Source organism: Magnolia sinica, unplaced genomic scaffold (assembly GCF_029962835.1).
Source record: "Magnolia sinica isolate HGM2019 unplaced genomic scaffold, MsV1 ctg305, whole genome shotgun sequence".
In the NCBI taxonomy this organism is placed as follows: domain Eukaryota; kingdom Viridiplantae; phylum Streptophyta; class Magnoliopsida; order Magnoliales; family Magnoliaceae; genus Magnolia; species Magnolia sinica.
This window is the reverse complement of record NW_026682806.1, coordinates 8,402-26,454: the sequence shown is the minus strand read 5'-3', so window position 1 is coordinate 26,454 and position 18,053 is coordinate 8,402. Positions and strand designations below refer to the sequence as shown.

Sequence of the window (18,053 nt, the reverse complement as noted above, 5' to 3'; positions counted from 1 at the left end):
TTCTTTCCTTTGTATTATTGAACAACGATTAACTAGGTACCTGTGGAAATTCAGCTTGTAATTCAGCAAAGGTGCTTGGTCAAACTTAGCCATTGCACACTTTAATTTGAAGAAAGAACTCACGGAAATTGAGACGAGTGGAAGTCAACGACAATTGATCGACTACTCATCGAATTTTATGTGAAGTTCGGTGAATTTCATGTCAGGCTCTTATAATTTCATTTGTTAGGCTTAGTCAATTTTATGCGTTGATCGTTCAAATTCATGTGAAACTTGTTTAATTCCATTTTAGGGCTCACTCAATTTCATTTTAGAGTCGCTCAATTTCATGTTTGCCCAGCTCAATTTAATGCTATGCTAGCTCAATTCAATGTTTGCCCAACTCAATTTCATGGTAGGCTCGCTCAATTCAATGTTTGCCCAACTCAATTTCATGCTAGGCTCGCTCAATTCAATGTTCGCCTAACTCAATTTCATGGTAGAATTGCTCAAGTTAATGTTTGCCAACTCGATCTCATGCTAGGCTCGCTCAATTTAATGTTTGTATTGATAAATTTCATGTTTGCCTCAATGAATTTCATTCTTGTCTCACTGAATTTCATGTCTGTGTTGCTCAATTTCTAGTTTGCCATGCTCAATTTTCAGTTTGCCACGCTCAATTTTCAGTTTGCCATGCTCAATTTCAGCTTTCCTCGATCAAATGTTAGTTTGCCTCGCTCAATATTTACTTTACCTTGCTCAATTTTCCCTCTTCCCTTGCTGAATTTCTTGTTTGCCTCGCTCAATATATACTTTACCTTGCTCAATTTTCCCTCTTCCCTTGCTGAATTTCTTGTTTGCCTTGTTCAAAATCTAGGTTGCGTCGCTAAATTTCCAGGCTTCCCTTGCTCAATTATTTATTTTATGTCACTCAAATTCGAACTTCCCTCGAGCGATTTCATTTTTCCCTCGTTCAATTTGTAGTTTGCCTTGCCCAATTTCTAGCCTGTCTCGCTGAACTTTCGCTTTTCCTTCATTGAATATCTAGTTTTCCTCGTTCAATTTATAGGCTGCCTCATTGAATTTCTAGTTTGCCTCGTTCAATTTATAGGTTGCGTCGCTGAATTTTCATGTTTGCCTTAATCATTTCCATGTTTGCCGCGCTTAATTCTAGTTGAGGTTTATTCCATTTTATCCGAACCTCGCTCAAATTTATCAAGTGCTTGATATTTAGTATTAATGTATATGATGTAATGCTTAAATTCTTATTACTCTAATTCTAATTAACCATGTGTAGAGAATTTAGCCTTCTATCCCCTTATGGTACATTTGTAATTGCTTAAATATAGGTATATTTCTAGTAGATATGACATGAACCGTCAAATTGCATTTTATTTTGTCTTATACACCATACAATTTGGAATATTTGTTGAATATGGAATGAACTTTTAAATATTCCAAATTGCTTAACCATACTTGAGATTGATATGACACATTTGTGGGCTGTCATTTGAGCTTAGAGGAATTATAAGAATCTATCTTAAATTCATGTGTTGATGTTTAATATAATGATTTGATAATATGTACAATTTAAAGAGCAATCTGGACAAAATTTAAGGGATGTACGTGGGTACCATGATGCCATGATGTATAACATCCACCCATGACATATGAGCTTTACCGGGTGCTCAATGTAAGCCACATGCTGCTCCAGTTACTAGAATAGCTAATTGAACCTATATAGAATTCCCTCAGAAGAAGTAAAATTGCGAACCTAGGGACGTAAAAGTTTAGAACCTTAGGAAATTTCAGATTTAGTTGTTTGAACGTAGAAATGAAACTTAGGTTCCCTTAAAATCATTAGAATAGCCATTCAAACTTGGTTGGAATCACTTTGGAATTATGACATTTGAGAAGATAGAGACTCAATATTTTAAGTTCTATAGAAATTGATTGCATAACCATGAAACCTAGGAACAAAACGTAGGTCCCCATTAAAAACTTTTAGAATGATTGTTTGAACTTAGAACTAAACTTAGGAATTATGGGAGAACAAACAATCTGTTATGATGTATATTAGACTAAACAAGAATGTTCCTTGAACTTGACCTTCATTGAACTTTTTAGTAACTTAGGATTTGAATTTTACCATAATTTTCCTTAGTTGAAATTACATTGCGAAGGCACTCAATAGACAGTAGGTGAAATGAGTTTAGGCATTGTAAGCAGTTCCTTACCCATTACATTGTACATTAGATCCAATTTAAGCACTCCCTACACTTAAAACCCGCACTAGGAGTTAACAATGAAAATTCAATAAGAAATCTCATAAGTTAGAGATGATATTTCTCATAACTTTTAGCAATTAGCACTAACTAGAAGCAAATGTATAAAGGTTTGAGGAAAAAATTCCAGCACTAAATGGAGCATATTGAGAATAGGATTTTGTATTTCGAATCCTCAAATACATCTCGTTGATCAGAAACAACATCTCTCGTGTGCTTTAACAATTAGAAATAATTAATAGTGAAATTTTAGGTGAAATTTCAACCCTAGACTCTGGTTGTTGAGACTATCTTTGAAAATACATGTAAGTTTAACATATTTTGAACCCAAATCCTCATGTAGAAATGTTAAGTTTGTATATTTTTTTGAAAGTGTACTAGGTCATCATAGAATTGTCCCTTATTAAAATAGAAGACTATATGGATATCCCATGATAGATAGCATCACTGAATTTAACAAGCACCACATGAAATCATTCTTATCTCTGAATTTGTAATCCATATAAGCTCTTCTTGTTTATTTAAAAAAAATTAACGCATTGTTTACATTTTATTTCCTTAAGCTATGTATCATCGTCATCTATTATGGAACGTGAGTACTCGCTCCTCTATTATTTAATCGAGTTTTGTCATATGGCAAGCTTCCATTGCTTAATGATTCACTAATATAATGTCATTGTATCGGTTTTCAGATAATGTCTACTACGAGAATCATCTGTTGTTATGGCGGGAAGATTGAATATGAGAACAAGCGATACTCGTACACTGGTGGGGATTCGAAAACTTTTTCACTACGTGTCGAGACTACGTACGAGGAGCTTCTATATAGAATTTACAGGATTATTAAGAGTCAACCAACAGATTGTGATATTAGGATGAAAGTAATGTATCCTTGCACAAATGAATCAATCCCTCCAACTGTAATCGCAGACGACGATGACGTGCGAGAGTTCCTGGCAACACAGTTGGAGCATTCGGATAAATTCATTCCCTTAGTCATCGAGACAACGCAACACATTAATTGGAAAACACACATAGATAGCTTGCCTGAGGAACATGGCGTGGAATTTGAATACAGGGCATCTCCATTACAAGTGGTAGTGAGCAATGATCAACTGCCCGAGCCGCCTCAAACATCAAACTTTGTGAGTAGCCAAGTCAGCTGGGCATGTGACCTTAACCTCACTTATGAGTATATGGCACCGCCTTTAGCAACAACAGCAGATCTGCCATCATCATCCACCACCCGAGCTGTACGTGTAAGCGACACTCCGCTTTCAGACCTTGCTAAAAGTGGAAACTTCATCACTCGTCAAGTTCCCGTGCCATTTGATGATGCTGCATTCACCAATGCAGCACTGCTAGAATATACAGATTCGTTGGGTGAATCGATCGATATAGCTGTTGGACAAACATTTAAGGACAAGAGTCGATGCCAGTATGTTCTAAGCCAATTTGCAATTCGTAATAAATTCCAGTATAAGGTACTGTACTCAAATTCCAGCAGATTTAGCGTGGTGTGCTTAGAAGATAAATGCAACTGGAGGGTTGACGCAAGTCGGTTGAATGATACCGGAATATTCAAGATACGAAATTATATGTCAGAACACACGTGCGGCATGTCGTGGATGAAGAGTGATCACCGGCAAGCAAGCAGTAAGTTAGCATGTGATCTGGTTGTTAGCCGCATTGAGCAACGGTTAGGTTTAAGGCCACGTGATATTATCTTCGCTGTGCAAGAGAAATATAATATTCTTATCAGTTATAGGAAGGCATGGAAAGCTAAGGAGCTTGCAATTAAACAGGTGATGGGGTCTTACGAAGACTCTTACAATCAACTCCCCCTGTATTTGCATGAGTTGAGGATGGTCAACCCAGGGACGGTGACTGCTGTGCTCGTTAACCAAGAGACTTGGAGGTTTGAGAGGTGTTTTGTAGCGCTCGGACAATGCGTTCAAAGTTTCAGAAGTCTATGCGGAGGGTATTAGCCATTGATGGGACACACTTAAAGGGTAAATACAAGGGTGTTCTATTCATCGCCACGGCCTTAGATGGGGACAATCATATATTTCCAATTGCGTTTGGCATCGGGGAATCGGAGAACAGCATGAGTTGGAATTGGTTCCTTACCTACCTCAACGATGCGTTAGGGTATCTGGAGGGTCTTGTGATTATTTCCGATCGACATAAAGGTTTAATGAAAGAGGTTCCCCAAGTATTCCCACATGCAATTCATGGGTATTGTGCGTACCATATTTATAGAAACTTGGTGGACACCTTTAAAGACAAGTCGTTGGAGATATACTACTGGTGGGCAGTTAAGACTTGCAGGAGGGCTGAATTTGAAAAATTAATGCATGATATTGAAATGGCCAACCCCCAAGTACATGCATGGCTGACAGAAATCGGCTACGAAAGATGGGCATCGTCTCACTTTACAGGTAAAAGATTCAACTTGGTCACCACAAATATATCTGAGTGTGTTAACGCCCTCTTCAAAGAAGCGCGGGAATACCCTGTTACCAAATTGATAGAGGCTGTAAGATGTAAGATACAAGAATTATTTTACAAGAGAAGAGAATCTGCAGCCTTATTTGTCGGTCAATTGACACCATGGGCGGAGCAACAGTTGAAGGATCTTATACAAAAGGCGCGAGATGTTCGCTGTCATCCGATTTCTCGAGATGAGTACTACGTCGTGGAAAATTATAATGATACAGTCAAGCTCAGCTCGCTTTCATGTACATGTCGTGAGTTTGACATGAAGGGATACCCTTGTTTGCATGCCCTGTCCTCATGTATAAATTACAATCTTCCTCATTACTCGTACTGCTCCCCATTCTACACAGTGCAAAATCACTTGAGCACATATAACGAATCGGTGTACCCAGTACGTGATATGAACGAATGGGAGATTACCGATGGCTTCAAGGAGTACTGTGTGAAAATTAAACCCCCGGGACAGAAGAGGCCATCTGGAAGACCAAAAAAGTTAAGAATTCCCTCACGTGGAGAAGAATCAAAAACATTAAAGTGCGGTCGATGCAATCAATCCGGACATAATCGTCGGACGTGCAAGTTTCCCATACCTGATGTGTAGCATACTTTGTAATTTATTTAGTGTTTTGTATGATATATGTTGTAATATATTTTCTCTCATGCAATAATGTTTTGGTTGTCTTGCTCAATTTCTAAGTAACCTCGCTCATTTTCAGTTTGTCATACTAAATTTCTTATGTTGCCTCACTTAATTTCTTATGTTGTAATATATTGGCACTGATATGATAGGCTGAGTATTTGACACAAGCATAAGGAGCCCTGTTCAAATCTATTGTGTAAAACGAAGTTGCCAGGAGCACCGGAGCATTAAACTAAGGCTGGACAATTACACGATGATACAAAGATGACAATGGAACAAAGGAAATTAAGAGGAATGTCAGAAAACAAAAAAATTGAGCGGAAAAGAAAAGAAACACAAAAGAAAAGGTACATTTGGTTAAGAAAGTCAAGTGAAGCCAACATATGTGAGAAAATGGCAAAAGAACATTTCAATCAACCACATGACAGTACCGAGGAAAAGTTACAAAAGATTAAGGCATGATAATTTGAGATATAAATGACCCGTAAAGCAGCTGCTTTCTTTGGTAGAATCTACACCTATATAAGAAAAAATAAAAGTGTAACAAGAAAAAGGATGAATTGGTGGATATGGGAAGCATACCAGGACAATCACATTACTGCACTGCCTGTTACCCATTGACTACAACTCAGCACCGCAACCTAGTTGCTGTTAGTACCTCACTGGTTTCAAATGGCTGATTTGAATTTAGAAGTATACCCAGGGCAATTTGATAGTGAGCAAGTTGCAACTTCCACAATTTCCAGTTTGGCTCGCTCAATTACCAGTTTGTTCCACTCAATTTCTAAATTGGCCCACTGAAATTCATTCAATGTCCCACTCAATTTCCAGTTTATCCCACTCAATTTCCAGTTTGGCCAGCTTAATTTCAAGTTTGGTCCGCTAAATTTCCAATTTGGCCCGCTGAAATTCTAGTTTGTCCCGCTCATTTTCACGTTTGCCCGCTTAATTTCCAATTTGGCCCGCTCAATTTTGGCCCCCTCAATTTCCAGTTTGGCTTGCTCAATTTTCAGATTGGCCCACTCAATTTCCAATCATTTTCCAGTTTGTCCGGCTCATTTTCCAGTTTAGCCCGCTCAATTTCCAATTTGGCCCACTAAATTTCCAGTTTGTCCCGCTCAAATGAATATTCCAAGGACTACTAGTCGAGCACTAAAATAAATCCCCAACTAAAAGGAGTAATATGCATATGAAAGAATCTACTTCTTACAAGGGAAAATAAACCATGCATACATAAAGAAAACATAGCAACTTCAAGTTTCCCAATCAGTTATGGTAACAGACCCACTGGCTTGTCTTCCAATAAGACCTGTCTCAACCATTATCTGCAATAATGAATAGGCTTCGCGTTTACATGCTTGGAATGCTCATCTGATAGTGATATGGACCAGCAGTAACGATTGAGGAATTTTAGGAATTATATACTTTCATGATTTTTCAGCCAAAAAAAACATAAGATAAGCTTACCAGAAATAGATTAAGGTTTCCAGAAAGTCAATCAAGTTTCATGGCAATTGCCACAAGATATCTAGCTCTAGACTCTTTTGATTAGTGTTTTTTGCAATTTTCAGATATCTTGAGGAAATAAAACTAACTTTTCATAGGAATCCATGATAAAGAGATTGAGCACCCCACTTTCAGATATCATGAGGAAATAAAACCAACTTTACTTAGGTGTATTTTATGTAAATTACATATCTTGTTTGATAAATAGAGTAGGGTTGGACATCTAACCCCACTAGTCTCTCCTTTCCTTCAAAGCTTTTCTACTTACACAGAAAATAGGAGCTTTTAATGAACATCCAATCCCACTCAATTTCCAGTTTGGCCCACTCATTTCCTCGTTTGCCCCGCTCAATATCCAGTTTGAACCGCTCGTTTCCCAGTTTGGCCCGCTCAATATCCAGTCTGTCCCACTCAATTTCCAATTTGGCCCGCTCATTTTCTTGTTTGGCCCGCTCATTTTTCAGTTTGTCCTGCTCAATTTTCAGTTTGGCCTGCTCATTTTCGAGTTTATCCTGCTTAATTTCCAATCAGGCCAGCTCAATTTCAAGTTTGCTCAATTCCCGGTCAATTCGCTTCACTTCACGGTCATTTCTATGCATTTCACGGTCATTCCCGGCGATTCCGTGTTGATTCACGATCATTTCCATGCATTTCATGGTGAATTCCCTTCACCTCATGGTCATTTCCACGCATTTCACGGTCAATTCGCTCCACTTCACAGTCATTTCCATGCATTTCACGATCAATTCGCTCCACTTCATAGTCATTTCCATGCATTTCACGTTCAATCCCGTCGATTCCGTGTTGATTCACGGCCATTTCAATGCATTTCACGGTCATTTCCCTTCACTTCACGGTCATTTCCATGCATTTCACGGTCAATTCCCTTCACTTCACCATCATTTCCATGCATTTTTTTCTAAACAAACAAACTGAAGTATAGGACTACTCCATTACAAGTTGTATTTTCTATCAAGCAATTTATTTGGGAGAGGGAAATCCAGCATATCTTGTTAGCTTGAGGGGAGGCATTGGAATTTTCTTTGCCTTCAACACAGATGATCTGCACTCAATTATAATTAGTTTATAAGAAACTTATATATTAATCGAGTTTGTGTTGGGTCAGGCAACCCAAGACCTCAATCCGAGCTCAACCCAAGTTTTATCAGGTTGGTGTTTGTATGGCCCAACCCCAAGACCAAACTCGATACATCCTGCCCAAGCCCAACCCAATGTTAGGTAGGCCACAGGTTGGTCGGGTTGAGCCCGCCCAACTTCTAGCCCTATAATCATATACGGTATGTTAAGTAACTAATTTTGGTTTAGAAGATATTCTTGTTATATGAATAAAGAAAGAAATTTTTTAAAAAAAAGTGATAATTTGTTTTTTTTTTTTTGCATATGCTTATATATACATATTTATATAAATGTTATCTCAGCATCCTCTACCAAAACCCCAATCAGCTCAAGGCAGCAAGGATTATGTACAATAGCTAAGATCTGCACATCTTTCTATTGGTCAGAAAGGAATGAAGACTAATCGAGCAAAAACAATGTATTTTACTATTAGAATATCATTAAGAAGACAACATGTTGCTTTGCTGCATATAACATTTGAGGAAAGAGCTCTTAAGCTACAGTATCTTTTATGATCATTCATTTCCCTTAGGCATCAATACTCATAGACTGCAGTTAGGACTTAAGAGTCCTACCTTGACTAATGAGAAGCCTTTCTGACATCACAGTGGTCTGACATCCATTTAGTGTGATTTTCAGCTTTAGTCCATTCAGAATGGAGGTCATGATTTGGACTGGTCTAAATTGGCTTACACGTATGCCAAATATATCGATGGGTAAATGGTGATGGCATTATGCACACCCATGGTTCTGAATGTCAGTATCAGTTGGTGTATCGGGCCAGCGAAAAAATGAATAAATTAGAGAGAGAGAGAGAGAGAGAGAGAGAGAGAGAGAGAGTTTGTCTTTATGAGAAAACAATACTTGTAAATTAAAGAAAGAAATTTTCTTTTTATGAGAAAACACCACGAAGAATTAGAAGGCAGCACTGAAGATCCCTTTTTTCCTGTTGAGGTAAAAGGTAAGCTGATTTCATTTTTGTATGAAACTTCCAATTTCTCCATTTTTGCTGCTAGGAACAATCTCTGACATTTCCTTGTAGGAATCAGAACTAACGAGCATTTTGATCTAATTAAATAGAACAGAGAACATACTATAATTGGAGCAGCACCACATCGCCACTTGTTCACGGGATTTTTCAGGTTGGTCACAGTTGCCATGTATCCATTCAAACCGGCAGCTAGAATGTGATAGCAGATGTGCCCAAGAACCTGCACAGATTTGATTCTTAATCATGCACAGATCATCAACATAACTCGAAAAGGAAAGAAAGCTGTTGTTTTTTAGAACATACATAGGCATATTCACAGTCAAACTTCAATGGTAAAGAACCCCGGGCCTGATAGCCAAAGAAGTGGCAGATAGCATTGAATTTCTTTCCTTTGTAAGTTCCTTCTTTCTGAACAGATCCACTAATATGTCAGTCTACCAGAATATTAGGGATAAAGATAATGAACCTACAGCATTGAAGTTTACCAATCTCTTGTTCATCTCATTCTCTACCAACTGCGCTAGGAGTATCGAGTCTCAATCTGAACAAAAATTTCAAAGCACAAAATCATGGCACCGTGTAACAAGGACTTGAAATAAGCAAGTTAACCATGTCAATAGACTCAGCATCTATGATTTTCTTTTTCTTTTTTGTTCCCAAATAATTTCATTGTTTTTTCTTGGTTTTCTAGCTTTGCTATCTCTGCTTTAATGTATTACCAATTCTCCATTAATAAGATGGATAGATAAAGCCTGCATCTATGATGGCGTCATCACCTACTACTCGAGTCTCCTCTCAGAAGAGAAGTGGATGCAGCCGAGCCCAGACAAGCAAATGTTCGACAGGATCTTGGAGGTGGAAGCTGAGGCCCTTAGCATGTCAGGCCCCATTGTCGGACAGCCTGGATAGAATACATACCTCAGGTGGGTCCCACTCGACGACTTGTAATGGAGTAGTCCAATACTTTAGTTTGTTTTTTTAGAAAAAAATGACCCTGAAATGATGGTGAAGTGAAGGGAATTGACCGTGAAATGAAATGGAATCACTGGAATTGACCGTGAAATACATGGAAATGACCGTGAAATTTTGTGGAAATGACCGTGAAGTGCATGGAAATGATCAGTGACCACACTAGCTTCCCTCGAAACGTGATAAAAATATCAGCACGGACCTGATACCAACTTTTTTAGTTTTGCTGACAATGAAATTTGATCTGCATTTTCTACATCTCTTTCCACTTTAACCAGCCTAGAAAATAAATGAGACTCACCTGCCTTGTTGGAGTCTCACCGGTCTGAAACACCATATTGTTTCTCCCTAGTCACTTCTCATAACACCAACTAAATTTTTTTGTTCCGTGTTGTCGCTGTTCAAGCTCTTTCCATACAGATGCCAAAGTGACACAAAACTCATTTTCACTAATTTTAACCAACTGATAAAAAATTCTTGATAATGTCTCTCACTCACTTCTAATGATACTCTATTTTCAAAGAATTTCTTATTCCTTTCCTTCTAGATCCACTAGATTATGTCAAATGAAAGCATCCTCAAAATTCGCCCTACTTGATTAAACAACAATTTCAATCACCCACCTACGACCAAGGCCACTTTTCTGGAGAACCCAACAAATTAAAAAGCGTTTGAAGAAGTTCTATATCCCTAGGCATTCTACAAACAAGATATAGGTGATAGAATGATTTTTCTATTTCTCTACACAAGTGGCACATTTCTTGCTTGCTGAGGTCATATCATCTTTACTGAAATCTCATACTCTGGAAGATCCTAGCCTTTTTTTGCGGTTGTGGCCTGAAAATATCTTTGGAGGCTTCCTGTCTCTTCATGGCACCCAACAATGTAATAATGACATTAAGTAAACATGACAATTAGAAAACACTAGTTTGATGAGAGTAATTCAGCCTCTAGACAAATTGAATGTTTTTTTTTTAAAGACAAATTCAATACCAAATTGGCCCGCTCATTTTCTAGTTTGTCCCACTCATTTTCCAGTTTGTCCCGCTCATTTTCCAATTAGGCCAGTTTGGCCCGCTTAATTTTCAGTTTGGCTCGCTCAATTTCTAGTTTGGCCCGCTCATTTTCCAGCTTGTCCCGCTCATTTTCTGGTTTGTCCCGCTCATTTTCCAGTTAGGCCAGTTTGGCCCGCTTAATTTCCACTTTGGCCCGCTCATTTTCTAGTTTGGCCCGCTCATTTTCCAGTTTTGCCCGCTCATTTTCCTATTTGGTCCACTCAACCAGCTTAATTTCCAGTTTGGTTCGCTCAATTTCTAGTTTGGCCCGCTCATTTTCCAGTTTGTCCTGCTTAATTTCCAGTTTGGCCTGCTCAATTCCCGCTAAATTCGCTTCACTTCACAGTCATTCCCGGCAATTCCGTGTTGATTCACGATCATTTCCAGTTTGTCCCGCTCATTTTCCAGTTTGTCCCGCTCATTTTCTAGTTTGGCCCGCTCATTTTCAAGTTAGGCCAGTTTGGCCCGCTTAATGTTTAGTTCGCTCATTTTCTAGTTTGGCCCGCTCATGATATCTAATGATTAATCAGTCTGATTTGGCGGAAATAATCATTATAGTTCAAGAAATTTTTTGCAACCAAAGACACCCTAACTAAAATGAGATGAACTTTTTTTTTGCCAAAAGAAAAAAAGAGAGAGAGCTTGTTTTCCCAAACTACTGCCATTTATTACTATCGTTTTGCAGTTGAAAATCTCAGCATTTTTTATGGTGGTTAGGCTTGATGATGACATGCAACGATGCTCTCGAGTTGCACCAAAAGAACCAGGTCCAGTTACAACAGTAACAAGATCAATCCCCTAAGAATCTCAACCAATTGACAGACTTGACTGAAGGGGTAAATTACAGCACACGTGTGAGGATCCATTCCATGTACCAGGTGGATCCCAGATGAACATGGGCAGGATTCCTTTTTTCTTCCTCTGTTTTTCTTTTTTTTTTAAAAAAATGCAATAATATCATGAAGATCAATGAAACAAAAACAAGATGGATCAACTGACCATTTTTTCTGGCAGCACGAAAGAGAAGCTCTGCGATAAGGTACTGTGCAGGGTCACCTTCAGGGACGTTTTCAATAAACCATGCGACATGGTCCCATACTTCTTCATTGCTGAAGTACTGGTAAAGCCCATCAGAAGAAAGGACTAAAAAGTGGTCATTCGAGCATGGACGGTGATGGAGAACAGAAGGAATACAAATGACGTATGGAGCAGTCCCAATGTACTCAATCTGAAACATCTCCAACAAAGCTTCATTGCATTTCGGTTGCATCCAAGAAATGAAACATAACCACAGATAAATCAGTTTCACAGAAAAGATGGAAGATCTCCAAGAAATATAATCAAACCAGTTGCCTTCTGACTTATGCTGAAACAAAGAACCAGTTCAGAAATGAGAAGCTTTACTTGCAGCTGCTCTTCTATTTTAATTTATTTGTTAATTTTTCTCAGTTGGTTGATTCAACTCCGACGGCCCAAAAACAAACAACTGGGAAGAGGAATGATCATCACCATCAGCCAATGCATGTCACATCATATATAAATTTTGGAATTTGGAAATGCTGCCCACCAACCTCTTGTATGCCACAACACGAGATAACACCTCCAGGGAAGCTGTGTATCTGAATTCTCTTATTGCATCTTAGATTGAAAAGATGCACTTCCAACTCAAGCAGCAGGCTGCTATGTGCAATTTCTCCTCATGCACATAAACTCACATTAGACTATTAGAGAGAGAGAGAGAGAGAGAGAGAGAGAGAGAGAGAGAATTCGAAAAGGGACAAACTTTTAGACTTTTAGTAGATGCATTTTAGACGGAGAGGGCATTTCCATCTTTTGTGCATCTTTCTTTCCTCTTACAAATGACCACAATATCAGAAGCCCTCAAGCAACGTTATGGATTTTATATCAGAATTCTATGATAGAGGTCACCTCTCTAAGGAACTTGGAGCCACCTTCATTGCCCTTGTCCCCAAAATTGAGCCTATAATTCTAATTGGGAGCCCTTCTAAAATCCTCACCAGAGTTCTTTCCCTAAGAATTAGAGGTGTCTTATAAACGGTGATATCAGAAAATCAAGGTTCTGTCATAGCAAGTAGATGGATCCTCAACCCTGCCCTAATGGCCCATGAATGTATCAACTCCAGACATAGAGAAGGGAAGAATGGATTAGTCTACAAGCTAGATATTAAAAAGACTTACGATCATGTTAACAGGAACTTTTTAGACTATACGCTAGAAAGACTTGGTTTTGGTCTCAAGTGGAGAGGTTGGATTCAATCTTGTATTCAATCCCCATATTTCTCAATTCTGATTAATGGCTCACCTTTTGTTTTTTTCAAGGCCTCTCGCAGTATTGGACAAGGTGACCCAATACATTGTTACCGGATAGGCTTTTGATAGGATGCTTCATAAAGCAAAGGGAAATGATTTAATCCGAGGTTTTAACGTTGCAGAGGCAGGGGTGCAATGTGCAAGTTAGCCATCTTTAGCATGCGAACGACACAATCCTCTTTTGTGATGCAAACCTTACTTCGATTGATAATCTCCAAAAAATCACATTATCCATCGAAGCGGTTTCGAATCTAAATGTTAATGCCTCCAAAAGCGAATTATTGGGGATTCATGTGCCTCATGATGTCCTAATCCAAATGGCAAATGTCTTCATGTGCAAAACAGGATCCTTCCCGTTATCATATCTTGGCTTGCCTCTTTGCATAGGTAAGCTAGTGAAGCATCTATGGGACAAGGTTATCGAGAGAATTGAAAGAAACTTATCAAGTTGGAAGCATTGTTATCTTCCTTAGGAGGGTGGTTAACTCTTATCAAAACTACTTTCTCCAACATGCCAATCTATTTCCTTCACTTCACCCTCATTTCACGATCATTTCCCTTCACTAATTTTGGTTTAGAATGTATTCTTGCTATATGAATAAAGAAAGCAATGAGACAAAGTATAACCGTGAATTTTTTTTAATATGCTTATATATATACACATATTTATATAAAATATGTGTTAGAGAAAAATTGTAGGTAGAATAAAATTTTACATGTCAAAACAGAAATACGACTATAGCTACGGTTATAATCCGTAGCCATATATTCGGCGATCAATCGCGAATCTTGCGATTCCGCCCCAACTCGCTGTCCCATTCGGGGATCAATCCCGGATCCAGCGATTCCGCCCCCGATCTATGGCTACGGATTACAACCGTAGCTATATCTGTATTCCTTTTTTAAAAAAAAAAAAGAAAAGAAAACATGGAATCAATCATCTTTGCCTTAACCTTTCCCTCACTATTTTGATGCATTTTTCTAAGTACATATTTATCTTTATGCTTTAATGCTAGCATTATTAAACCTGAGATCTGCATCCGTGAATTTCTTGGTTTCCATGCAGAGAGACCTCACAGAGTACCCTTCTCTTGAGGTTATAAAATTCAAACATAGAGTAATTTATACTAGACTTTCAACATTTAGGTTAGAGATAAACAATCTGAGTTCGTGTGGACATTTTCCATTAATGAATGTGAGGTTGAGTTCATGACCTACACATGCTGTCTACCTCCTCTCGTTGAGAGTTAAGAATGAATACTTCTTTTATTTGGAAGAGTACATACTAGTAGGCATACTAGTCATGATGCAATGTACACTGAAATGAGAAAAAGGTATAGTAAAAATGTTGATAAAGCAGGCCAAAAACATCACCATTCAGTAACAAATGCACATCCACCCATGCCCTGAAATGACAGAGATTGGTTCTTCAAGAAAGAGGACACTTGGATTTGCAGCAAGCTCAACGGCAATGGTGATCTTCTTTGCTATCTCGAAGGTTTTCCAGTGGCATCACGGATGGACCCAAAAAGCTGGTTAGCATAAACCTTCAAGCCGAGTTGGTTGAGGACTAGCTCGACATGGATGTGCCGGCTCATGAAGCTGATTGTTCGGTCAAGCCGGAGGCCAGCACTGAAAAGGAGGGACTCGCTCACAGAAAGGTAAGGCTGGTGGGCGTCTAGCTTCTCAACATAGCCAACAACTCTAGAAAAGGCATAAGACAGGTTGTAGCCATTGGCTTGGACCTCGCCATTAAGGCTGCCATCTGGAGGGACTCTGCCAGAGAGGCATTTGAGGAGAGTGGTCTTACTTGCTTTGGAGCCACCTAATAAGGCTAGCATGGTTCCAGGTTTAGCATAGCCAGTCACACTGTTGAAAACTTGAACTCTTTCTTTCAGTCTGGCATCATACCTGTGGCAAAGGTTAAAATAGATTTAGGAGATGAAGAGATTCATGCTATTGATGCAAGAAGATATTCATGTATGTGCAGATTCAGGGGAATTTTGTGGCAGTGAGATTATGAGCATCTTATCGAATGATAGTTGGAAAGATCTCAGCATACCTAGTGAATGAAATATCCAGGAACAAGATTGTCACTGGCACAACTTGCAGGCCTAGCCGGCCCCACTCCATACTAATAATAATAACAACAACAACAACAGGAGGAAAAAAAAAGAGTTAAATGGCTGCAATGGATAATTTAAAAAAAATAAAGCTATCTCTGATCAGATACATATGTCTAAAGCTGTTTTACATAGTAATCTCTGATCATTGACTGTGGCAGTGACCTATCATTTCTTTTCTAGATCTTATTTTCATGCTCACTAAATTTGCAGGGGAACCTATCTGTTGCTAGAACCCGAACGACCCACCAGATCTCAGTATACGATGGAGTTGGAAGATATGGCTCAGATCACCACATCCATACTGGTACCTGTAATATCCTCCTTCCATGTTATAATCTGTTGCTTTACTTGTATCTCTAATGTTCTTTGGCTAGAATGAGATGTACAATTGACTTCAAGCGGCAAAAAGAGTATGTGCTCTAAACCTAGCTTTGCTAAATGAAATATGAGGTTATGTTGCCAGCCATTCCTCTCTTTGAGATTTTCCCTGTTACATGGAAATTCTATGTTATTTCTTCTCGTATACTATGCGTCTGTTAGCATGCATTTGGGCACCCAAACTGCAATAGACTTAATGTGAGGAATTACAGTTCAGGTTTTGTTTGTCATTATGAATTAAGATGATGTTAACCCCTAGGTGTCTTTCCGCCAATAATGAAGTGAATTTATTTCGATTCTGTTCGTAACTGAGCATCCAAATGCTCCCTCATGATCCATACATTTGGTTTGCACAAACAGATCGACTGTGACTTCAGACACAACAATCACATGCAATCCTACATGCCGACATGTCAGTATGATGGTTGATATTTATGAGTGATTTTATTCTAATTATAAGTTCATACCAGTACTTTGAGAGCGTGTGTGGGTGCATGATTGAATCGAACTGCAATAGTAGTCTAATAAGGTGCTAATGGTCAAATTGCAATTACCTTCCTGGCGTTGATACCAAGGACCAGTCTCTAAACTACAGCGATGCTGTGTACCTGCAATTTGAGGGATACTTTCATCATGAATGCTACAGCAAATATTCACTAACACACTAAAATCATATATATATTTTTGGATAGAACTGAATATTTTCAATTCAATTCCGTTGTGCATCCAAACACACTGAAATCATATATGTACTACAATAACTAATTACGCCCCAAAAAAAAAAAAAAAAAGAGCAAAGGTTAGTGCTGAATCAAACTGATTCAGTCTATGAGATTCTTCTCCTCCTCATATATATCAGCCTGAACAAAGAAAACAAGCCCATACGATTGGATTGACATGATGAATGGACCAAATTTCTGCGAGATATAGCCAAAACATTTCTCCTCTTCAATGAAAGAATTTACGAACTTAACAGGTGAATGGAAGTGTTGCAGCCGCTTTTCAAGCAATGGCCCACTAGATGAGCGGTTTGCATGTGGTTGAAATAATGCAGTGTTCAATGGAAAGCAAAATTTATCTAGGAGTACTATCATCCCACAACATTACTAACATGAAGAAAAGGAGATTTCATTTTCATTGCATAATGGGAAACTAAACTTAGACAATACATATCGTGAACTCCCCATAGGGAGAAGATGACACCATGCTAGGGATGGGGCCACAAAAAGGGGCGGCATGAGGGCCTACTGCTCCTCAGAGTCAGGCGAAAGAGGGGGTGCTCCCTCTTTCTGTACACAATATAGGACCGCTTTTAGCACGCGGTAAAGCTTCTTGCCCAGCTTCTCTTGTCTCTCAATCCTTGCATCAAGCGATTGGCAGAGCTCTCGTATTTCCTGTAAGGCCAGAGGTGTCTCATTTGCCCTTTCCTTTTCGGATTCCTCTTCCCCATCACTTTCTTCTTCTTCTTCATCGCTCTCCTCTTCTTCTTCCTCTTCGATCTCATCCACATTTTTTCCAAGCCTCGACATCTTGAGTTTCGGGCTAATGTTCATATGGTTGATCGTAGTTTCGTCGATGAATTTCACGGGCTCGGGGTCCCCATTGGATCCCTTGATCCCGTACTTGCGGGCGAGCTTACAGATTAAGCGACCAAATGGAAGTGCTGCATTTCCCCGAGTCGATGTCGCTGCCTTTACGATATTGGTAAGCACAATGGTGGGGAGACAAACTTGTGCTCCCTGGCCCACTTGGTAGAGGAGCTCGACCATGAAACGGGTGCACTCATTCCGGTTGCTAGTCCTTGGATACAAGTTGTACGTACAAATGTGGTGGAGCAGTCGATACGGGAAGAGCAGCTTGGAAGCAGCCACGCTGCTACCACGCTTCCAATCGACCAGCTTCCCACACAGGTGCATAACTCGCTCATCCCTATCCTGTTTCTTCTTCATATTTTTCACATTAATATGCACCTTCCCTACAGGGGCGCCGATGAGCTTGGAGATGACTTGTATGTCAACGCGGACCGTCTGCCCGCCAAAAGGGATGTCGAACCCTAACGGGTTAAAACTTGCCCTACGAATTACAGAGTAGAAGGACCTTACCAAGCCCGTATCAGAGCGATAATTACCCTCAAACATGTGTGCCCAATCGTTGTGC

The 18,053-nt window shown here is 39.2% G+C and overlaps 1 protein-coding gene across 1 annotated transcript; it reads left to right on the top strand.

Annotated features, from left to right (window-relative positions):
* The first annotated feature begins 3,460 nt into the window (after positions 1–3,460).
* Positions 3,461–5,364, top strand: LOC131236220 (uncharacterized). Its single transcript, XM_058233352.1, has 2 exons — positions 3,461–3,821; positions 4,667–5,364. The coding sequence occupies exons 1-2, from the start codon at positions 3,461–3,463 to the stop codon at positions 5,362–5,364; spliced, it is 1,059 nt and encodes a 352-aa protein (XP_058089335.1).
* Positions 5,365–18,053: the final 12,689 nt, after the last annotated feature.

What these genes read in the sequence shown, in the direction of transcription:
- LOC131236220 (XM_058233352.1), top strand. Translation starts at nt 3,461, where the DNA reads ATGGCACCGCCTTTAGCAACAACAGCAGATCTGCCATCATCATCCACC. An exon ending in CAACTGGAGGGTTGACGCAA is followed by an intron (nt 3,822 to 4,666) that starts GTCGGTTGAATG and finishes CATGGCTGACAG; the next exon opens with AAATCGGCTACGAAAGATGG.